A 24,589-nucleotide genomic window follows, 5' to 3' on the forward strand; every position below is an offset into this window, starting at 1 on the left:
ACTGGAGAGGCCTCAAGGAAATCAGATGCCTCCCACGTAAACATGTCTTCAAGGAAACAGTGCACTGAATGAACGCCAGATTATTTTCTTTATGGCAGGAAGATTTAGGATCATATCCTCCCTTCTTCTGCAGACTGAACCACCCAGGTGTCTGGGTCAGGAAGAGCTGACCTTCTGTGGACCAGCAGAGTAGGGCAGAAACATTTTCAGGAAATGACCACCCCTTGCGTCCACTGATTCGGCCTGGTCAATATGCTTCGTCCAGGTGTGGCAATGCCAGAACCAGGCAGAGCTCCCCACAGGAAGGAAAGGGCTCTGCTTGAGTTGGCCGCTGCTTTGTGATTCATGGCTTCCAAGGCCTGGCTGGACCTCTCAGTCAGAGACTGTCTGCCTGGATTGGAAAAGGCTGAAATTGGGTTTTGTATTTGGTGGCTCAGGCTGGTGTAAGAGAACACCGCGGACTGAGTGGCTTCGGCAACGGGCATTTCTTTTCTCACAGTTCTGGAGGCTGGAAATCCAAGATCCAGGCAGGGTTTCTGGCAGGACGGCTTCCTGGTGAGGGCTCTCCTCCTGGCTTGGAGAAGACTACTTTTTCATTGTGTCCCCTCATGGAAGGGGGGGGAGGAGGGAGGGAGGGAAAGAGCATGAGCCTCTCTGGTATCTTTTTTTTTTTTTTTTTTTGAGAGAGCATGGGTGGAGAGTGAGAGAGAGAACCGTAAGCATATTAAGCAGTCTCCACGTCCAGTGCCGAGCCCACCAGTGCCAAACCCGACGTGCGGCTTGATCTCACGACCTTAAGATCATGACCTGAGCCGAAATCGGCAGTTGGACACTTAAGCAAGTGAGCCATCCAGGCGCTCCTGGTGTCTCTTCTTATTAGAACACTAACCCTATCATGAGGGCCCCTCTCTCTTGGCTTTATGTAAACCTAATTCTCTCTCAAAAGCCCCATATCCAAATACCATCACATCAGGGATTAAGGCTTAACCTTATGAATTTGGGGAGGTGGCACATTCGGTCCACAGCAAATTCCTATTAAGTAGGTACGTGGCAAAAAACAGATTCTTCTGCAATATACAGACTGTGTTCCCAGCACCGAAAACAAAACACATACATATACACACACACATTAGACTTTTTTCAAGTTTACTTTTAAATATTACCTGTTTTCACCTGACCTCCACACATTTAGCATTTTCTAATCTAAAAAAATTTAAAATATCTATGTTTTTTTAAGATTTAAAAAAATTTGTTAATGTTTATTTTTAGGAGAGAGAGAGAGAGAGAGAGAGAGAGACAGAGTGCGAGTGGGGGAGGGGCAGAGAGAGAGGGAGACACAGAATCTGAAGTAGGCTCCAGGCTCTAAGCTGTCATCACAGAGCCCGACATGGGGCTCAAACTCACGAACCATGAGATCATGATCTGAACTGAAGTCAGACGCTTAACCGACAGAGCCACCCAGGTGCTCCCTTTTTAAGATTTTTTAAAAGTTTATTTATTTTTGAGAGAGAAAGTGGTGGAGGGGGAGAGAGAGAATCCCAAGCAGACTCTGCACTGTCAGCACAGAGCCCAATGTGGGGCTTGATCTCATGAACTGTGAGATCATGACCTGAGCTGAGATCAAGAGTTGGATGCTTACCTGACTGAGCCTCCCAGGTGCCCCCACAATGTTTGATATAGCAGTACCCCTTCTTAAAATCCATTGTGTACAAATACACATAAGCAAACAAATAAATATAAGGGATGTTTCTGTGTATTGTTTGTAAATGGAGGGGGGCAAAGCCTAGCAACTAAAACAGCAATTAATCAGGAAATGAGATCAATTATGGCACATTCATCAAATGGAAAAAGCATGCAGTTCTTAAAAAGAAAATGCAACTTTATATACCAATGTAGAAAGATATCCCAACATCCTATTTTTAAGTAAACAGAGCACATAACTAAAAAGGAGATGCATCCGTAAAGAGAAATAATTACAGAGGCAGAAGAAGTATTAACCTTGGGGAAGGTGATGAGGAGAGGGGATTTCAGGTATTACGGCATCTCGGTTAGATGCTGGCAAATGTTTAACATTTGCATCTGCAGAAAGACAAGCTCTGATTTGTAGTGTTTGCCAATTCCCATGGTGTAAATACTCTCACTGTGGAAGATTTCAAATTACTAACACAGTGTCACTGCTGGAGCTGGGAGGAGATGTGCAGTAGCAAATCACAATACACTACTCCCACCATATAAATATGGCAGATATAAATAACCTTAGGAACACAGATAGTAGTAAGATGTTTAGGAAGTAATGAGTTTTGAGCATTTATTACCTGTTTAAAAAATAACTTATTTAATGGTAAGTTTACAGAATTTGATTCTAAATAGTAGTTGTGTTTAACAACCAGATCTCGTATTTCCTGAAAATTTAACCACAGGCTCTCACAAGCCAAGGCTCTAGTACGTCACTGCACTTCTTTACTATTTGTCCTTTACAACAAATGTGGACATGGATTGTTGTCTAAAGTTTTTTACATGCAGTTTAAAATAAAAAAAAAAAAAGTGATCCAATTCTTTGGCAGTAATCTAGTGCTCTCACAGCACCTGGCAGAGTCTATAATGGAATTTTAAAGCTCTTTCTGAAAGGCCCATTGTGTGCCAGGTTCTACAGAAAGAGTTTATTGAGTGCCTGCTATGTGCCAGAATATGGATTTTTTTTTTTAAGTTTATTTTTGAGAGACAGAGTGAGAGTGGGGGAGGGGCAGAGAGAGAGGGAGACACAGAATTTGAAGCAAGCTCCAGGTTCTGGGCGGTCAGCACAGAGCCCGACATGGGGCTCGAACCCACGAACTGTGAGATCATGACCTAAGCCGAAGTTGGATGCTTAACCAACTGAGCCACCCAGGCGCCCCCAGAATATGGATTTTTAAACATACACACTATACATACACCTTACAAGATCTCTACTTCTGCCCTGAAATACCCTAAGTAGGTATCAGGATTTGGGACTTTCAGACCCCTGAGAGCCCTCTCAAACATCAAGGCACAGGAAGCCCTGTTTATGAAGATGACTGCCATATGCCCTGGGGAGAGGGTTTCTAGCTGCAGAATGAGGAATGGCTGAAGGTAAGTGGATAAAACAGGTGTGATCAGGCTGAAGGAGCAAGTGGTGATATGTAATTAACAAAGTGGTGTAGGATTGGTGACAGGCGCTCAGATGTTAAGAAAACACTGATGACCTTGTTCAGCTCTATAGATCTCTACGCTTTTACCTTCTCAGCAGTAGGGTGACATTTCAGGGCAGGTAATTATGACAGACTGAATGTGTGCCCCCAAACTCCTATGTTGAAGCCTAATCCCCACTGTGATGGCATTAGGAAGGGGGGGTCTTTGGGAGGTGATCAGGTCAAGATAGGAGGGACCTCATGAATGGGATTAGAGCCCTTATAAGAGGGACCACAGTGAGCTCCTTGCCTTCTCCACCATGTGAGAACACAGGAAAAAGATGGCCATCCATGAACCAGGAAGCAGGGTCCTCAGCAGACACCAAATCTGCTGGCACCTTGATTTTGGACTTCCCCTGTCTATAGAACTGTGACAAATAAATGTGTGTCATTTATAAGCCACTCAGTCTCAGGTATTCTGTTACCAGCAGCCTGAATGGACTAAGACAGCACTGTTGCTTTCAACTCACAGCAGAGAACACCGAGGCTTGGAGAGGCGGCTGGACTACCTTCCGTTCAGGATGCATAGCAGTTTAAGGACAAACTCAGCAGCAGCCAGTAGCACCCCCTTCTCTAGGTGACAGATGAGGCCATTCTAGCTCACCTGGACAACTGCAGATGAGGCCCAGTGGAGGCCAGTGGACAAGTTTTACTATTGTTCTTGGTTTTCTCTTTATGATTTACTTAGCAAAGAGAGAAGAAAACTGTGAGACCCTGGTCAAAGCTACCCAGGAAACAGAATCATTTATAAGGAAAATAGTTCAGGCGAAAAGATCCCAGAATGAGAGAAGTCGTGAAGCAGACTTCTTGTACTTAAGGTCAGATTCTGGAAGCCTTACATTAAACACACATTCTCTCTCGTGAGGCCATGCCAGGGGAAGGAAGGAAGCAAATGACAGAGAAACTCTTCTAGAACAGGGGCTTTTGCTCAGGAGGGTGGGGGATGAAAAATCTTGCCATGTTTTCAGAATGCTGCAGTTAGGAAAACACTTCAGCAGTTCAGGGTAATTGGAGGCCCCCCATCAAGTCTGACAAGTGGAGGGGGGCTCTTGCTTGGCTGCCTTGTGAGGGTACTACAGAGAACCCAGAGCTACTGAAGGCAATGTGGTGGGTTAAGTGCCCTGGGCCTGCTGATGGGCGCTTTAGCAAAGTGTCTGCACAGGCTGTAACCCCAGCGCTCAGATGAGAACCTGGCTCAGAGACAAGACTTAAATGGAGACCGTGAAAAGGGAAGAGAGTGCTGGGTGAGGACAGTTTCTCCCTAGGGCCAAGAGTGAAGCTGTGCATTGTTTAAAAACCTTCCAGCCTGTCCGGTGAAGCTGGATGGGCCCTTTAGCATTCAGACATTGGCCCTACCTAAGTTCCCAGCCTCTTGGCCTACCACTGTGCTCTGTACTCTTATGCCAGGAGTCTTAGCTACCATTTATTGAATGCTTACTGTTGCCAGGCATTTTCCATTCACTTACACTTTCCAGCAATCCTCTGAGTCTGTACCGACACTCCCATTTTACAAGAAAGGCAAAAAAAAAAAAAAAAAAAAAAACAAACCCAAAAAGGTGAAGGGATGTGCCTAAGTGACCACTGTATGGTTGCTGTAAGGCCACTGAAGGAGCCAGAACTTGGGCTCTTCACCACTCCCCACATGCTGGGCACATACTCTACAAGTCACATCTTGGACTAAACTAAAAGCCCAAACCATGGGCTGTTTGGTTTCTGTGCTAAGAAATTCTACATCTCCTAGCCTGGGCAAGGGGCAAAGTTGGGGGGTGGGGGAGCTTGCTGCTCTATTGACCTGGAATGTCCACCCCCACCCCCATCCCCACCTCCAGTCCTCTTGGCTGACACTTCTCAATGCATGCAAGCAGGGACTGTGGGCACACCCCTCCATCACAGCACCCAACTGCATTGTATTTGTCCTTAACTTCCTACTTTAAATCTAACGTGACCATGTGGGGGGAGGGGAAATGGGGGTGCAAGCAGAGACCACACGTGACTTTAATTTCTACTCCTAGTGTAGGGCCTGATGCCAGGCACCTGTGACCTGCTGTGCATGCCTATCGAATGGGCACATCCTGTAAGACACGGGGACATAGATGGTTTCCCACCAGTGACTTTCCAAGTTGTCTTCCATGTCCAGAAAGGCAGGATTGATGGAAGCTGGAATGCATTTATTCTTTCGACAAATATCTGAGAACTTTCCCTGTTCTGGATGGGGACATGGGAGCAAACAAAATAAGATTCTCACCCCTCAAGGACCTTGCTTTCTTGTGGGGAAAGACAGGGATACAAGGCTCCTGTTGCTGCCATAACAAATTACTTTAACAGCTTAAAACCCACACATTCATTATCTTGTAGCTGTGTAGGTCGGAAGCCTAGGGGTGGGGCTGGGTTCTCCACTTAGTCTCACAAGGCCAAAATCAAGGTGTCAGCCAGGCTGGGATCTTAACTGGAGGTTCTAGGGGAAAATCTACTCACAAACTCATCAGGTTGTTTGCAGAATTCGGTTCCCTGTGGTTGTAGAACTATGCTCCCCTCTTCCTTGCATGCATTAGCTCCTGAAGGCTACCTGCTCTCCTTGTCACACACTGTCCACCAGGGTGGCATGAGAACTCTTCCCCACGCTCCCAGTCTCTCTGGCTTCCCTTCTGTAACATCTGTCCTGTTGTCAGGTGGAAGAAGCTTTCTGCTTTCAAGGGCTCCTATGATTAGATTTTTGGGCACATCGGATAATCCAGGATAATCTCTCCATTTTAAGGTCTGTAATTACCACTGCAAAGTCTCTTTTGCCATGTAACGTAACAGAATCACAGATTCCAAAGATTAGGGCATGGGCATTTTTCGGGGGCCCATCTGCCTACAACAGGCAGCAGCTGAATAATAAAAAATGTGTCTTTTATAACACTGATGAAAAGCACAATGAAGCAAAAGAAACCAGGGTGAGGGATGGGGAGTGTTCCCTGGGAGAAGCAGGCCAGGTAAGCCCACCTTGAGGAGAGGCTGTCTGAGCAGAGCACTGAAGGTAGTAATGGAAAGAGCAGTCCAGGCAGAGGGTTCAGGCTTAGGGGTGAGAATGCATTTGGGTGACAGCCAGGAGGCCAGTGTGGCCAAACAGGAATGTGCAGGGAAGAGGAGGGGCCATGTTCTTGGAGAAGTAGCCAGGACCGGCCCAGAATGACCCCCTTCCAATGATGCTACACTTTGCCACGATTCTCTCTGGGCTAGTGGTGACCTTTACAAACCCTAGACCAAAGCAGGAGAACAGGACCAGATGCAAGGCTCCAATGTGTGTTAACGTGAGTCAGAGCTCCCAGGGCCTGCAGGGCAGAATCTGGCGGCATTCTGAATCTGCATACTTGAAGACCCGGCTTTGAGCATCCCTAGATTTCTAGAGGAGGGCTTGGACACTGCAGGTAAGGAATGGCCCAGAGATGGGTTAATCCTCCGTAGCTTGGTGAAGGTATGCTTGACACCTGTGGCCAGGGGGTGTGGGGTGTGACCATGAGAAGAACATACACATCCAGGTCTACTCCTGCTGGGGGCCTCTGCTGTGTTGGCCGTTCTCTCTGGAATGCTGTTGCAGAACCCAGCATGGCTGCCAACTTCCTTCCTTTCAGGTCTGCTGCTCAACTGCCATCCTCCCAGAGAGCCCTTCCCTAAAGAAATGGCTCTTTCCAGAAGAATCCAATTCCCTCCTATGCTTCTCAGCACATCATATTACATCAGGGTTTTCTCAAACTCAGAAGCGTAAACATTTTATGCCGGGCATATTTTTATAGGGGACCTTCCGTGCATTGTTGGGTTGGCTGCATCCCTGGCCTCTACCCACTAAATGCCAGAAGTATCTCCCTCACTGTGACAACCAAATACATCTCTGAACAGTGCCAATGTCCCCCAGGAGCCAGATTTCCCCACCAATTCCCACTGATGACCGCTGCTCTGTGCTACTGTCTCCAAAACACTTACCATCTTCCAAAGTTATTAATTTCATTCAACAACAAATACTTACTCAATGCCTAATATATGCCAGGCGTGATTCTAGGGACAGGAGATAAAGCAGGGAAATTAATAGACAGAAATTACTACCCTTGAGGAACTTAAATCCTCATGGAAAGAGACAGAAAATTAAAAAGAAAATGAGGGAAATTATCGTAGGTCAGATGGCAATTACCACGACCGAGGAGAGTAAGGCAGGGAAAGGCAGTGGAGTGAGGCTGCTCTCTGGAGCTGGAGAGGCCCCCCCAGGTTCAAACAGGTGTGTTTGAGGAATGGCAGGGAAGGCAGAGTGGTTGCAGCTGAGTGAGTTCAGGAGCGCCTGACACCAGGGCATCACAGGATACAAGAGGGGGATTGCTTCTCTCCTACAATAAGGGACCTCCCACAAACACAGCTCCTTTTTGCTCTGTCTGTAGCATCCCCTGAGCCTAGAAAGGCACCTGGCAAGTCGCACATGCTGGGTGCGTGAGGATTATGTGTCCAGCGAAAGACTGAACACATGGATGGCTGGTGCTGGGGAGGGAGTGCTCAGGCCCAGACCTCTTCAATGGACTAACGATAGGGTGACTATCAAACCATGTTCAAGAGCCACAACTGTTTTCCCTCTATGGGAACCTCATAACATTTTTTTAAAGTTTATTTCTTTATTTTGAGAGAGGGTGAGCCAACATGAGTGGGGCAGAGAGAGAGGGAGACAGAGAGCTCCAAGCAGGCTCTGCACTGACAGCACAGAGGCTCAATCTCATTGAACTGTGAGATCATGACCTGAGCTGAAATCAAGAGTCAGACAGTTAACCAACTGAGCCACCGAGGAGCCCCGGGGAACCTCAAATATAAAAAGAAAGTACTAATATCTGACACTGACTGATCCAGAGATCGTCCCAAGCACTTTATAAATATTATCTAATTTTGTCCTCTAAGCAACCCTGTGAGGTGAGAATGCTTCAAGTCCTGATATGATAAAGACTATTAGATGCCCGGATATCATGGAGCCAGAACCAGATGGAGCCATGAGTTGAACCCACAACTGTTCACTTCCACAAGTAATACTGTGTTTTAAAAGGAAAACGGAGGGTCACCTGGGTGGCTCAGTCGGTTGAGCAACCAACTCTGGATTTCGGCTCAGGTCATGATCTCCTGGTTCGTGAGACTGAGCCCTGCATTGGACTCTGTGCTAACAGGTGGAGCCTGCTTGGGATTCTCTCTCACTCTCTCTCTTCCCTTCCCCTGCTTGTGCATTCTCTCTTTCTCAAAATAAATAAACTAAAAAAAAGAAGAAGAACAACTAAGGCCAAAGGAGATTCTGGTTCAGGAAATGAAGTGAACAAGCTTTGGGCAACTTCACTGAGCCTTAGAAGAAGCATAAATGCAGAGAAGTAGCTGGCGGCAGTATTGCTACACAGACTTCTAGCTGAGTGAATTTCCCTCTGAGAGGGGAGCATATTATCTTATTCATTGATGCTAACCTTGAGGGAGATCACAAGCAGGTCACGGCTTTGCACTTGGGTCCATCTGTTGAACAGCTGCAGTGCCTTGAACTCATGGCTCTCCATGGGGGCAATGCCTCTTCTTCCCAGGAAAGGCTACCACAATGAAGACTATTCCTGCATCCCATGGGTCCCCCTGGACATTTGCGTTTAGGCAATCTAACTATCTGAGCCTGAAACTCATCTCCTTACAGAAACAGAACTAAGTGATGTTTTTTCAATGGTTTTAATAATACACAATGAATTTGGAGTGCAAATCGAGGGAGGAGGATACTTCCTGCTACCTGATAATTTGCCAAGAGATGGTTACCACTTTGGGAAAACATCTCACAGATCACAAACGCCACTCGTGGAATCTGGATTGCCAGTGCCCCATTGGTGATGTTCAACACTGTCAGCATCACACTGAAGATGGCTGTACCCTGAACACAGGCACAGAAGCATCTGACTATTCCATCAGGTCCTGGTTCCACTGGAGCCAAGCCTGAGCAATTACATGTGAAGTCAATATTATTTTATAGTAAATTAATTTCCTTTTATTTCTTCTGTAAATTATATAGCCAGGTCACTATATCGATTTTTTTTTTTGAAATTGTATTTGTAGACAGTGTAATATAGGTAACCTTTGAATTTTATTCCAGGATTGTAAAAAAAGCCTTCAAAACATTTGTTACAAAAATGAGGCAAGGCCACTGGCTGAATGAACAGAAGGCATTTTCATTATTTCCATTATTTTTGTGGATGACCCTAAGTTGAGGACTAAAATGAAGTCAAATAAAATGAGACAAAGATGGGTCTAAATCAGATAAAACTCAACTAGAGATAAATATAAAGTCTGTGCTTTGGGGTCAGTAAATCTAGTACAGAAGTACAGAATGGGGAACCTTTGGCTCAACAGTCACTCATGGAGCTTCTCAGTTGAACTCAAGTTCAATGTGAGCTTGATGTGCAAATGGCAATAAAAGTGTGTACCAGGAGGCTGTCTCTCAAATTTTAGCATGCATCAGAATCACGTAGGGAGCACGCTTCGAAGCACAGTTACTTGGCCTCACCTCCAGAGATTCAGATTCACTTTATGTGGTTTAGAGCCTGAAAGCTGACATTTTTAAGCAGACATTCTAAATGATTCAGAAGAGTGGACAGAAATGTCCAGGTGGAGGCGTGAACCTCTGACAGTTTGATAACATTCAGAACGTATCATTCAGATCAGTGTGTCGCCCTCACAGAGAGAAGTTGGAGCTACCCAAAATGGCCAACCCAACAGGATGGTGGAAGATCTAGAAGCTATCTCACATAGAATTCCTTCCTATGGGAAGGAGGTTTTGGAGAGCTGGCAACTGGCTTCAGACATGCAATGACACCGAAGATGTTGACTAAGAAGGTGCAGTAAGAGCACGTCTACATCCTTACAGTACAGAGATGGATCAGAAAATACAGTACAGAATAGACTAGACATGTCTACTGAGTGAACCATGCTTCGAATGGCAAGCATCTTTCTATGGGCTTATTCTACAAACTCTATTTAAACTCTTCTGTGCCACGAGCTTGGGATACAGAGCTCAAAAAGTCATAATCCCTGTCCCCAGAATTAGTGTAGAAGTAGTTTTTTTCCAAACTTCTTTCCATAGCCCTAGGATCAAGTAAGAGTGAAAAATCCGCTGGGCTGAAAAGCCTCCCTTACTTTTGACTTTCCAGGATCTCGAATATACCAATACTCAATTTGAATCTCTAAGGGAAGGATCTAGTGTACAGATTTCTCAACCTTATCTGTCCATAGTTTCTAAAGATGTATCAACATCTCCTGCAATGCCTTCTGGAATTAGTCTAGAAAATGCTGGTTGAGGTTTATTACGAGGTCAGCATTCAACTCTGAATCTCAATCATCCTAGGGGCTCAAGTCACCCTAAGTCTCTGGATATGCAAACTTTCCTCCACTAAACCACAATCTTCTTAAAGGAAAGTTCTTGGTAGCACTCATTTTTTTTTGTTTACAAATCTTTTTCTACCCTGAATATAGGAATTCAGTAGCATGTGTTGAATGAACTACATTTAAAGCTAGTTTCTCTGAAAGCAATTATTGCAGACAAATCATCCAATACTAATATTCCTTCAGAGCATAAACAGTTCTTAGCTCTTGAGCCAAGAGACAAGGAGGGCTCTGAGAAATGAAAGGACTTGCCTTGGGCTGCAGAAGACTGGAGGTCAGGGGCAGAGCAAAGGGTCAGCGGACATCCCACGCTCTGGGCGGCCCTCGAAAGCTAATTGTTTAGGAGTTCTTTGGCAAGTGGCCAAACATTGGCTCCTTTTGAATCCCTGCCCTGGAATCACCGTGGCACCTGGCTTTGCCAGGCCTCCACCTTCCACTTGTACCTCTTACTGTGCTCTAGCCTCAGAGCTGAGTCCACCCTTGAATGTCCCCATTCGATTGTTCTGTGGATGAGGATTCCTAGAGAAATTCCTCCTCCCTCCCTGGAGAGCCAGGTCTCCATCTGCCTGTCTCTGGCCTACTTTGGAGACTGAAAGGAATTGGGATACATTTTATTTTTAAATTGTTTCTTAAAGCACATCCTCTGGTTAACAACCTCGTCTCGGGGAGGACGCACCTTGTCCTGGAGTAACCTTTGGGATCGTCCACAAACAAACCTCTCTGTCAAGCATCTCCTTTCTACCAGCCTGACTTCCCTCACCCCATTCTCCGGTCACCTGCTACTTGTAGCTTTCTTTCTCCTTCTCTTCTTTGCTGGTGTTTGTTTTTAAGATATTCGCCGTCAGCGTAGGAACTGAAGTGGGCTGAATCTTAATGAGCCTGTCATAATCTTATTTAAGGAAAGAAAAAAAAAAAAAGTCCTGCAGACAGCTGAATGCTGGGTGAATGACAGCTTCTCGCACCTAGATGATGAATGGACAGAGTGGTCGGGAATGAACCCATCTCGAAGCAAGGATGTGGGAGGTGCCCTTTAATTCCACCGGAGTGCTCATGGCAAAGGCACTGTGCTGGGGTCGGCCTGGTCGTCCACAGCTGCTGTGGCTCAGCAGTTCTGTGAAGATGGAATTAAGTTGTAAACAGCTCTGGTAAGAAGGGAGGGGAGGATGTGGGAGATGGCGAACAGATCTGCTCTAATCATTTAGGCCCTGTGGGCTTTGTGCAAGCAGACTGGGAAGGAGAAACAAAAGGAAGGAGGAAGCTGGCTGGCTATTTTCAGGGGAATGTCTACCGCACAAGACGATTCTAGGAATTAATGAAGATAGTGCATAGTAAAGTGTCTGGTCTGATGCCTGGTGAATGCAGCTGAACTTGATAAATGTGGACAAATCTAAATGACTGGAAAACAGTTACTCAGCTAGGCTGTGGTCCGGAGGAGATATAAAAACTACAACCAACTCCTAATGCATTTCGGTTCACCAGGCCCTTGTAGCTACACTACCACAACAGAGCCTCACAATGGGCTCTGGGTGGGCTTATTCATTCTCCGTTCCCAGAAACAAACCCAAGGCTCAGAGAGCTTGAGTAGCTTTCCAAAAGGAACCATGTTGGAAAGCGATAAAGTTATCTCTTGAAGACAGATTTTCAACTCAAACAGCCTATGCTTCCCCCCCACCCCCGAGCATTTTTAAAGTAAAACACAGTTAGGAAGCTGGTCTATGAAGTAAAAGCATCTCTTTTTCTAAAATGATATGAAAAGGTAACTTTTTCCAGATAGTAGAGAAACAGGAGAAAAAGTGCTAGGTGGCTGCACTGTATTTAGGGAAGAGCGAAAATCTCAGGTTTTTTTTTCTGACCTGAGAGGGCTTTGAAGACCTTAACAAATGTCACATAACCACCAGTTTAAAAGCAGAGGACGGGTTCCATTCCCCTATAGGACAAGTGACAGAAAATCCAAGGGAGCACAAACTAAGATTTACTGAGCACTTGTTTTGTGCGAGACACCGGGCTAGGCTTTTGAACTAGTTACCTTGTTAATCCCCCCATACTAGGTACTATGATCCTATTTTACAGGGGAAAGAATTAATTAAGTTTCAGGGAGGTGAACTAACTTGCCCAAGCCTACATGGGCACTTAGTGGCTGAATCACGATTCCAACATGGATCTGCCAGAGTTTGCCAAGACAAAGCAGAGGTCTCAACGCGGGGCTTTGTTGGAGATACCCCTTTTGGAGGCCTGCTTTCCGTTAGGATTTAGGGCAGCGGGCTCCCTCCCAGCAGAGTCCTCAATTTCCACGAGAATCTAAGTGCTTCATGACTCATCCACTGATGTGTGGTACAATTCCTAGTCTTAAAATAACAAATCCCCATCATGAAAGCCAATGCATTCTGATGTCGCATAAATCCTTTTATAATGATCACTCGGTGTCACTGGCTTATTTAAATGGACACATCACTTCTAACAGGGTTTTCCTCATCTGCTCTGCCCTTTAAGCAGCAGCAAGTGGGAAAGTAACTCACTGCCTTGGCATATCAAGGAGGAGCTGGAGGTGGTTTAGAGACTTGTATGTCTCCTGACCTCACACTGAGGCAAACTGGGAGAGGCAGGACGGGATGTGTCATTTTTGTCATAATAAATTCCCCAGTGTGCCACATTCTTCTCCTCCCTGCAAACCCAGATTGATGACCTGTGGTTTTTGTTTGACACAGATAACCACGACCCTGATGCTGTGTCCTCGAGACCACTGCAGTATATATCTCTGTGTGACACTATTATTCTGTGTTGTGGAAGACAGATACCAGGGTTTACCTGAAATCTCCCTTATCCGACCCAACAGACATGGGTGTCTCGGGCTTCCTGAGAGCCGGAGTGAATGTACTGGAATTCAGGATTTTACAAAATATCAACATCAGATGATAATTCATTTATCAAAGGAAAGAATGGGGCAGGGTGGGAGGAAGGCATATGATTGGCCCCACAGTGGGTTCCTAAAGGGTCTAGCCTCAAATACACTGGGAAAGCCCTCTGGGAAGGTTTGCTTGGAGAAGAAACAGAGTGCCACATTTCAGAGCAGACTCTTCTGCTCCAGAAACATCCTGGAGGCTTATGAGGCAAAATTCTAGGCTCGTCTCCAGATGGTTGAAAGACAAGAGTCCAGAATTCCACAATGTATAGTATTCTTGATCTTGAAGCCAGTGAAGTTCAACCTAGGAAGGTCAATAGTCAACAAGGCAGCCTCCTTAATGCTCAGACTAGAGCCTCAACCCCTCTCAGTGTGAGTTTCCTGGGTATAAAATAGAGATAAGAATAGCGCCTGCCTGGTGGGGTTAGTGTAAGGATTGAATCAGAGCAACTTCTAGAAAGCACCCGGTACATACTCAGCTGGTATGCCGAGACCAGAGATGTTGCCTTAGCCATTATGAAAATACTTCTACACCAGCTGAGGGAGAGCTGGTGCTCAGAGCCCTTCTGCCTCCCTCCCCCAGCCTGGCCCCTCTCAGGGATTCCTCAGACATCCTCACCATCCAGCAACTCAAGGGTTAATGCCCAGCGCAGCAGGGGAGCCTCCAGGAGGTGCGTGAAAGGCCTGTTAAAATTCCTCAGCTGCAACCTGCAAAGAAGGCTGTAATGCCTGGAAGGTATCACAGGAAAAAATTCCATAGAGGGAGGCATGCCTGGATGTTCTGCGAAATGTCAGCTAAGGACGGCCCCCGACCCCCATCTCAAAGGACAGCCTTACAGGACTCCCTAACTGGCACCTCTGGACATGGACTCTGACACTTCCTTTCCTTGTCTTCCGCTAGCTTTGACACCATCTCTGAACTCTCACCTCTGGAAGCTTGACTGTCATCCATTTTTCTTTGGCCTCTGGGGCCCCTGCATTTGCACCTGACCCTCAGCTCTCAGAGTTGACTTTTAGCCCCCAGGACCTTTTAGGTGGCGCCATCCCCTGACACCCGCCCCACCCCAGTCCACCTGGTCTCAGATGCCAGGTCCCAGTCCTTCTGGGCCTCACCAAACCTACTGCCCCCTGAGCTCCAAGTTTTGATCTTGACACAGACCACACATCTACATCCTTCAAGAGCAAGGTTCCAAAGGGGTGGCAATAGAAGATAAAGGAGAAAGGGTAGAAGGATCCAGAAGCACTGCAACAATAGACATTGGCAGTCCTGAGCTTAAGGAGAGGGATGTCGCTCTAGTCTCTTATTGATACACTCTGTGAGGTCATGGGAGTTATCTGGCCTACCTGGCACGGGGTCTAGGGTCTAGTCCACACCAGGCACTCTATACATAGCTGTTGAACACAGAATGAATGAATGAAGATACCATTAGCCAATGAACTATTAGCAGAAATTATGTCACTTCTGACCAGAAACTTTCAGAATCAATAGGACATCTGCTACTTTCCTCCCTATACCGGGAAGGATGAATCCAGATGAATCTGGAATGCCTACGGTGAGCAAGATCCAGCAGGCCTCACACGGACATGGAATGGGAGGAAAGTAAATTTTTGTCGTGGTAAGAAGCTGAATGTCGGGTTCTTTGTCACTGTGGAACGATCTTTGTATCAACGGAGCCAAGGGACCTAGAGGTCATACTTCTAAAAAAGTCCAATGGGATCTAGATCTGAAGGTGAGTCAGGAGGGAGGCTTTTTGCTGAGGTTGCAACTAACAGCCAAAGTCTGACAGCCGAGCTGACTATAGTTGTGGCTCTAAGAAAGAACCGAAGGTCAGCTGTGTAGGTACCATCCACTGCAGAATTCAGGCAACCAAGTGGTCTCCTCCTATCCTTTGCCTGCCTCCTCCCTCAGAGGAAGGCACACTGAACCCTCACGTCACCTTCTGAAACCCCCACCATGTACCACCCTCACGATTTACCTGTGTTGTAGCCCCTTCCAAGGGCAGGCCAAGGACGGTGATTTTTCCACAGGTTTCCAAGGTACCAGTCACTCTGGTTCTCTACCAAGCCCAGGACCTGCTGACCTGTAAAGTACAGAGAAAGCAAAGGTCTTAAAAGAAGCCAAGCCACACGGAACAGTAAGTATTGAATAGGAGATATAGTAATGGCAAATCTTATTGTAGTTTTTATTAAGTGTCAGGCCCTGATCTAAGTGCTTAACTTGTATTAGTGTATTTAATTTTCAAACTTTGGCAGCCCTGCCATTTTTTTTAAGTTTATTTAGTCATTTTGAGAGAGAGAGAGGGGGAGAGAGAGAGTGAGCGAGCATGCGTGCATGGGGGAGGGGCAGAGAGAGAGAGAGCAGGCGAGCATGTGTGCATGGGGGAGGAGCAGAGAGAGAGGGAGAGAGAGAATCCCAAGCAGGATCTGAGCTGTCAGCACAGAGCCTGACTTGGGGCTTGATCTCACAAACCACAAGATGATGACCTAAGCCAAAATCAAGAGTCGGATGCTTAAACGACTAAGCCACCCAGGTACCCCTTGCCCCGCCATTTTTATTACCCCCATTTTATAGAGAAGAAACTAAGGAGCAGATAATTAACTTGCCCAAGGTCACCCAGTTACTCTGTGATAATACCGGAATCCCAAACCAACCAACCAACCAACCAACCAGCCGACCATCCAGCTGACCAGCTGACCATCCATCCCTTAACTCATGCAACACATATTTATGGACACACCTCGTGTTCCAGCTCTACTATTCCCCACTGTACATGAGTTCACTGGCTGTCTGGGCATCAGCTGAGATCATCTGCCCCCATTGGAGGGAAGAAATGTCCCTTGGTGAAGGAGATGGAAGCCCATAGAGAAGAGCCCCCTTTTGGCCACCTCCCCACAGTGTTTTCACCCTCACGTCCATTTCATCATGAGTCCCCAAGCCACTGTGTCATGTCAGTGCAGGAGTGCTTTCTAGAGGAGCAATTGCTTCTCTGTCCCCAGCACTCAGCTCTGACGTTGGCCTGTGTCTGCTGTACTGGGACCAACAGCACGGCTGAGCCAGGCCTCTTAGACTAGTTTCTCAGCACCTTAGGGGAGTCAGTCACTTCTCTTGATTTCTTAGAACATAATGTTCCTGGGAGTCCAGGCCTTCTATGGAGGGCAAGCAAGGCATCAGACCCACCCATCTTCCACGAGACAAGTCCATCATCTACTTGCAGAAGGTATTCATTCCCTTGGATTTAACCGTCAACTATTTACACACCAGGAAACTGAAGTTCACCAGGATCATGATGTGCACAGGTAGTGGTGGAGCCAGCACATAATTTAATACTTGTGCGACACGCACACTCCTTCCACCGTCTCAATTCCATCTCGTTTGCCTTTACAACAAGCATTTGTGGGAAGAATGAAAAACCCTTGTTATGGAAAAAGAAACTGACGCTTGGATATTTTAAATAGCTTGCTAAGGGTCACATGACTAATAATCATGGTCTTCCAGAGCTAAGTGATGCCTTCTGGGGCTAAAATCTTGATATTATTGGCCAATCTGAGAAATAAAGACCTTTCTGACCAAATGAAAGCCTGGCAGCATGTTAAGAAAAACACGACATTTCTCCCAGAACAGCATGCTGCATGATATAGAACCTCCCTGGTGTGATGGCAGCTCCCTGAAATGATGGTGTGTGGGCTCGGCGTAATTTATTTGATCAATTTATCGAGCTCCTATCTAAATCATCACCCCGGCACAAATACATAAATTAGAGGCATGGGAAAAATACTACCACCCACTTTGTCATTGTATATGATCACATCCCAAACTTGTAGAATCCCTCGGAAAAACACATCAACAATTCAAGAAGTGGAAGAGCCAATCAATTCTACATGCAACGAGCTTGGGATGTTTGTGCAAAACAATGAGATCTGAAAAGCAGGTTGTCCTCAGCTGAGAAAGATGTGTGCCGCATCCCGATGCTGTGACCTCCTTACAGAGTCCACGTGATAACCTCTCACAGAGGTTGGGGTGCAGGGGGGCTACAGAGTCCTTGAGGGATCCGGTTCATAATTACTAATGACCCCGGGTTCAGTATAATGAACACGGTGTCTGTCACATGCTCAAAAATGACAACAGGGGAATGATCGTTCACTGACTTTTAGGGTAGCCACCTAAGTTCAGATATGCTCATCTTCAGCACCTTCAAAGTCCAAATCACATACTCTGGCATTCCATGAACTGTGTTCTGCCTCAATCTACTTCTTCAGAAGCTTTCTCTCCTTTTTTTTAAGTTTATTTATTTTGAAAGAGAGAGTACATGTGCGTGTGGGTGAGCAAGAAGGGTCAGAGAATCTGTGCTGTCAGTGCAGAGCCCGATGCGGGGCTCGATCTCATGAACCATGAGATCGTGACCTGAGCTGAAATCAAGAGTTGGCTGCTTAACCAACTGAGCCACCCAAGCACCCCAGAAGTTTTCTCTATTTAACCACACTTCATTCCTGACAAATAAAAATGTACAGTTTTATTGTTTACATTCTCACCTCTGGCTATTGCTCATTTGGCTCTTGTTTGACGGGAACTGCACTGACCCCCAGACAACCCCTGCCCGTCAACCCTTCCCGTTCATCTAGCATGAAGCCACCTATGAACACCTCTAAGTCTGAATGGTCACTCTACCTTCGCTCCCATGAGATGGGAGACAGCTCTATTTAGCACTTCCTCCTGGCATGTTTTGCATAGCCGACTTACGCCCTGTAAAGGACAGAGTGGGTGATACGCAGGTACACCCACACCTCATTTGTAAATATCCACCTACATTAGTCCCAGGGCAAGGACTGGGTGGTATCCAACACACTAACAGGTGCTAATAAATATGCTAAATCAATGACGTCTGGTGGATAAACCTCTCCCAACTGGAAGACCCGCAATGTTAGTGTATTAGTACCCCCACACTTCTGAAGCTGCAAAGCATTTTGCCCTCCCCCTACTCACCAACACATTCTCTGGCAAATCTGGCATCTTCCTCACCTGCATGGAAAACTGCAAAGGTGGGGTGGCACCACCTGAAAGCATGTTTATGTTAGTTGCTCTGCCCAAGGCTCGAACCCAAGGTCTTGATCTCCAGAGAAGGAGTGACATACATGATTAACCTAAGTTAATGTTATCCAAACTCCCCTCTCAATTTGCACCTGGGCTGCATTTCTCATGATGGTTGCATACGACTCCTTTACACATGCCAGCCCTCTATAAGGTTAAAAAATCCTTAATTAGGAACACGATAGCTATAATTTTAACATCCGCTGGTTGACAAAATGCAAAATAATAAATAGCTACTAAGATTTCATTTTGCTTTTTCAGATGGATTCATTAGCTGCTCTGTCAGGGATTAAAAGGGTAGCTGGGTTGGGGAGCCTGGGTGGCTCAGTCGGTTAAGTGTCCAACTTCAGCTCAGGTCATGATCTCACAGTTTGGAAGTTCAAGCCCCACGTCAGGCTCTGTGCTCACAGCCTGGAGCCTGGAGCCTGCTTCAGATTCTGTGTCTCCTCCTCTTTCTGCCCCTCCCCAGCTCGCACTCTGTCTCTGTCTCTCTCTCAAAAATAAAATAGAACAATGGGGTGACTGGGTGGCTCAGTCGGTTAAGTGGCTGACGTCAGCTCAGGTCATGATCTCATGGTTCATGGGTTCAAGCCCCATGTTGGGCTGTGTGTTGACGGCTTGGAACCTGGAGCCTGCTTCAGATTCTCTGTCTCCCTCTCTCTCTGCCCCTCCCCTGCTTACATGCTCTCTCTCTCTCTCTCTCTCAAAAATAAATAAACATTAAAAAAATAATAAAACATCTTAAAAAATTAAAAAGAAAAAAAAGGGCAGCTGGGCTTTGCAAATGGGCTTGTGAGTACCTTGGACTGTCTGATGTGTCCTATCCTGCAGAGGTCTGTTGTCCATCCACAGGGAACCATGCAGCAGGGTAGCTAGAGGTAAAGAGTGGAAACCTCAGGTCCCACTGCCTGATCCCAATTCCTGGCCCTGCCCCTGCCCCTTTCCAGCTGTGTAGCCTTGAGAAAATTACTTGACCTCTCTTGGCCTCCGTCTCTAACCATTAGGGCTGTTGTGTCTACACATGTCTGAATGACTTCATGTGTGTTAAGGGTTAAGCATAGGGCCTGAAACCTATTAAGCACTCTGTAAGTCATAACTATTTTCACAGATCATCCAAGCTCCCCTGGAAGCTTCTGGAAGAGAGCAAGCCCATCCACAAGCTTTTCTTTGAAGGTCAATCTAGCACAACAGTTAGGTCTTTCTAGGACTTTATCTAACTGTGGTCTGAGAACTGAGTGCTTCTGAGGTTCTTATTAACTGCAGGTTCCTGGGCGTCAACCTAGACATTAATTTTGACCCAGAGGCAGCTTCCCCCTGCCTCTCTGGTTTCTAGAAGGAGGAATTTCCTGGCTGCTAGCCCCAACCCTTTGTTTCCTCTTTGTACACAGGAGGACTTACCTGGCTGGTGAGCTTCAGAGAAACAAGCCTACATTGCTTAACCCCTCCTCCATCCCTTCTCTGACAGAGGGTCACCTTAACCCTGTCCTTTCCTGGGGCAGGCCCCTTTCCACGAGGCCACGGTTGCCCCACGCTTCTTGGGACGGGGTGGGGGGGCACAATTCCAACTCAGAGTGTTGATATGACAAACATCCACAGTAAGCCCTCCAATTTAACTTGCACTAAAAAGGTGACATTTTGCTCTCTTTTACCCTTAAATTGGCTCAGTGTCTGGGAAGGTGGGGTTCACGTCATCTATTAATTCTCTCATGCCTCAATTCTAAATAAGAATTCTGGTCACTGGGTCTGGTCATCTGCATTTAAAAAAAAACCAGGTAATTGGAAAGGACATTAACGTTTGAGAATTAGTGATCCAGGTCTGGAAACTCTGTCCCTGACAGTCGAAGGCGAGGGTCGAAGGCGAGGTTCACCAGTCGGGTCCCCAGCACACGATAAACTCTTATGGCATCTAAATCTAGCCGACAAACCAGCAGAACTCAGTGGCAGCCTCCAGTGGTAGGCTTCTTGAGGACAGTGAAGGGATGAAGAAAGCGAACATCAGAGCCAGACCACCCACATCCAATCCTGGCTCTTCCACTTATTAGCTGTGCAACCTTGAACAAGTTACTCAATCTCTTGGTGCCCATTTCTTCATTCATTTATAAAGTGAATACGTAGGACATCCCTTAGAATTAATTTTTTTTTCTCTAGGCACTATTTTGTGTTCTTTGCTTATTCAAATGTTACCACTAACAATGCCTGGAAAAATAGTAAAATGTTCAGTAAATATCTGCTCTTATCATTACACCCAGAATTCCCTGGCCCCACCTTCTGTCCCATCCACCTGGATTCAGGCATCAGCAGTCTCGGCCTTCTCCCCCGATCCTTCCTTAGCTGACACGGTCCTTACTCTGCCTAGACTTTGGTTCTGTTTAATATCGACTGAGGGTTTGCTCTGTGTCAGATACCACACAAAAACTAAAGAATCAAAGACAAATAAAACACAGTCCTTGCCCTAGAGGCAGCTAGAAGAGGAGGCAGATAAACAATTATGAAACAGCATGGTACCCACAGTGACAGAAACACTGATAAGTTAGAGGAATGGAGGGCAGGGAATAATTGATTCTGTGGGGGAGGGTGGGTGATGCTGGCTTCGGGTCCCCCCGGGGTCGTCTACTGCATCCTAACCTGCACTGTGGGCTACACCTGCTGGTCCACACAGACCTCCAAACCCCCAAGCTTCCCCACAAGCTTTTCTGATAACAGTGCTATCTCACAACACCGTTCTCAGCAGAGACGGTGCATAAGACAGGCCATCCTTTATAGCTTTGCCAATCCCAGCTCATCAGCCAGATGGCATCTGGTCTCCAGAGGTCAAAGTCTAAAGCCTTAACCTGGATGATGCGAACACACATGAGACCTGCCATCCCATTAAGAGGTAAAGTCCCAGGGGACTCCTCTTGGGGGGCGGTGCGGGGGGCTGGGGGGAACACGGCCACTGGCATGCTGCCTCGCTCAGCATCCCGCACTGTCTCGTCTTCTTAGGAGTTATTATAATAAACCACCGTGACTAACAGAAAAGGCTTTGTCATTGTTTTCCATGCGGCCCTGTGGTTATGATTAAGTGCACTGTTCCCCGTCTTCCTTACTCCAGGCACAAGTTAACTTATGAAAATGAAGCTGTCTTCTTTGCTTATTCATACATCACCACTAACAGCCAGACAAGAGCGAACAAGCTTGCTATTCTGCTGGGGCCCTGGTGTCGGTGTCACCAGCCAGCAGACGGATGGCTCCAGGCTGGGAACTCCCCTCGCTCCCTCCTTCCGCAGCTTTTGGCTCAAGGCAGAGAGCTCCGTTCAGGAGGTGAAGCCCCAGAAGCAGGGGGATGGTGATGCTTCCACGTGGCACATGGGGGCATGGACAGGGCATGCTGGGCATTCGCCCACCAGGTGGCCGGGAGGGAGGCAGACAGCATGGTGAATTAGACAAACGGTTTGTGACCCAGATGAAGAGGGGGTCTAGCCCTGATTCTGTATGGTTTGGCCACGGTCTTACTTTTCTGAGCCTCTATTTCCTCACTGTAAAAGGGCAAGGACAGAATCTACCTCCCGCCTCCAAGAAGGGATGTGCAGTCAAGTGACACAGGCAAAGAGCCCTGCTCCTGGCGGATGCCTGCCTAAGGCACTGCCCTTCCTCTCCACGGTGATGGTCACTGTGCATATGGCGTCTGAGTCTTCCTATCAAGTGCTCACACCAGCTGCACACACTAGACTCTGCGAAATCTGGCCCTACTGCCCGCACCCTGTCCTGCTGGCCCTGCCGTGCCTTTCTGAAGCTATCAGCTGCACCAGTCTCTTGGCTGTTTTCTTCCCTCTGAACATTCTTTCCCTGCCTCCCCTTCGATGCTGGTGCTCCCCAACTCCCATCCTTGCCCCCCGCCCCACTTCTTCTTGTTCTACATTTTATCCCTGGATGACAGGATCTGCTCCAGTGGCCTCAAGTACCACTGACAGGAAGTTAGTCACCTATCTCCATCCCAGTTCAGGCCACTTTCCAAAGCATCTTCTCTTAATTCCTTGCTCTTCACATCGTTGCCATAACCAAATCCCACAGATTTTATCTGCTATTTTTCAAACCTGTCCCCTCGCCTGCTCTGTCACCCCCTTAACACATTTTCTTCCCAGATTACTTGGCAGATTGCACTTGATCACCTTCTCTGAGGGGAGCTGTGCCATTCCATTCTGCCTATGTAAAAATATTTGGAAGGTGCAAATTTGATAATTTTGCTTCCTTGATTAAAAGCTTAGTGCTCCTGGGGGCCCAGTATAGCACGGATGGGTAGATGAAAATCTATCACGGACCACCCTAGCCCATCTGGAACTGGTAAACTCTTTCTAGCTGAATGGGATGGAAATGGATGCTTACAGGTTAACCTCGCCAGGTAAACGCCAGGAACAGAGTTCTAACGCGGATTGCAGATGCTCCCAGGGCTGCCTCCTCTCCCCTGCCCCCAGGAAAGCTCCTGGATGCACAGAGAAAGTCCACCAATCACTTCTGCATATCAAGACTGCTCTGCTTGCACCAGCAGGTGAATATTAAAATGTGATAGCTAGGGGCTGTCCGTAGCATCAGCAGAGAAAGCAACAATGACTTTTCAACCTCATATTTATTCTAATAAGCTATTTTAAAATAGAAAAGTCTTTAATAGTACCATTCAATAATGCATGTCTGAGCACAGGATGGCTGTAATAAGGAAAACGTATAGTATCACATTACCGTTTACTACACATCCTGAGAGGACTGTTCCTCGCCCTGGATGCCCTCTGCTAGTGGGTGTGGAATAATAAAGCATCCCCTGAGAAGATGCAACACAAAAGGTATTTAAAACAACCCTGGATGGGTTGAAAAGGACTGTTTCGGGAACCTGCACGTTTCCCTACATCCTACATCCTCAGTATAACTCCGCCTGAAGTCACTCTGGGATCACCGAAAAGTCCCAGGCACAGCAAAGATCTGAGTACTCACTCCGGAACTGCCTGCTTTTACAGGTGGAGCCCAGAGAAAGGGAGTGAGGTGCTTGGGAACATACCATCCAATGCTGGGGCTCAAGTGCTGACTCCATGCTGGCTGTGCTTTCTATGCGCAAGCTTCTCCAACCTGGCTGCCTCTCCTTTCTTTGAACGTGAATATAATTCTCACCTTGTTCAAATTCTACTTGAATGGTAATCCTGGGTCAATTCGTACTCCCTCAGTCTCCTCCTCTGTATAATGGTAAAGGGATCTACTTCATGGGGTTCCCTGAGACTCTTGGTTAGGTTTATGTACCACAGGCTCATACTGTGCATCCTTGCGTTGGAATGCACGTGCCCTAGTTAAAAAAAGGTCTTCTCTCCAATCATTTTCTTGCCTTGGGGATGCTTCTCTAGTTTATTCATTCCACTCAACCTCGATTTCATTTGGAGATAAAGACCCCATTCTTGCTGACCTTGATAGCTGAGGGATAATCCCCTCTAAGAGGAATTAGAATCCGTGTCACTCTAGAAGGCAGAATTAGGCTGAATGAGTGAAGACCGAAGGAAGATAGATTTTGCTTCTTATAAGCAAGGCTGTAAGTTCCCTTAGAGTTCGCCAAAATGGAAACAGGCTGCCTTTCTAGGGAGCAGCTTTTAAATACTGGCGTAGTTCTGGAAAAGGCTGCATGATTCAGCCCTCAGCCAGCAGGTATTCACCAAGATCCTACTGTGCACAGGGCTCTGTGCCAACTGCCGGAGACACGACAGCGAAGAAGAAAACAGGCCCAGTCCCCGCCTGTCAGATTTTATGATCTCTACGCAACGCTTCTCAAATGGTTTAGCTACCTTCCGCCAGGCCCCACCCCTAACCTCACTGAAGCAGATTCTCCTGGGATGAAGCCTGGGGGTTTCTCTGCAAAGACAGCCCCCTTAATTCTCATGCATGGCAGATTTGGGGGCCTTTGGAGTGGGAGGGCACCCAGGGATTTCTGTACTAGATCTGATGACCTCAAATCTCCCTTCCAACTTGATTATAAGATCT

General features: G+C 46.8%; 1 protein-coding gene across 1 annotated transcript in view; it reads right to left on the minus strand.

Annotated features, from left to right (window-relative positions):
• Positions 1-24,589, minus strand: part of LARGE1 (LARGE xylosyl- and glucuronyltransferase 1) — a 538,562-nt gene that overhangs the window by 102,538 nt on the left and 411,435 nt on the right. The window contains exon 7 of the mRNA XM_049627511.1: positions 15,489-15,593. Coding sequence (XP_049483468.1) covers positions 15,489-15,593 — 105 coding nt within the window. The remainder of the gene's footprint in view (positions 1-15,488; positions 15,594-24,589) is intronic.

Source organism: Panthera uncia, chromosome B4 (assembly GCF_023721935.1).
Source record: "Panthera uncia isolate 11264 chromosome B4, Puncia_PCG_1.0, whole genome shotgun sequence".
NCBI classification, from domain to species: domain Eukaryota; kingdom Metazoa; phylum Chordata; class Mammalia; order Carnivora; family Felidae; genus Panthera; species Panthera uncia.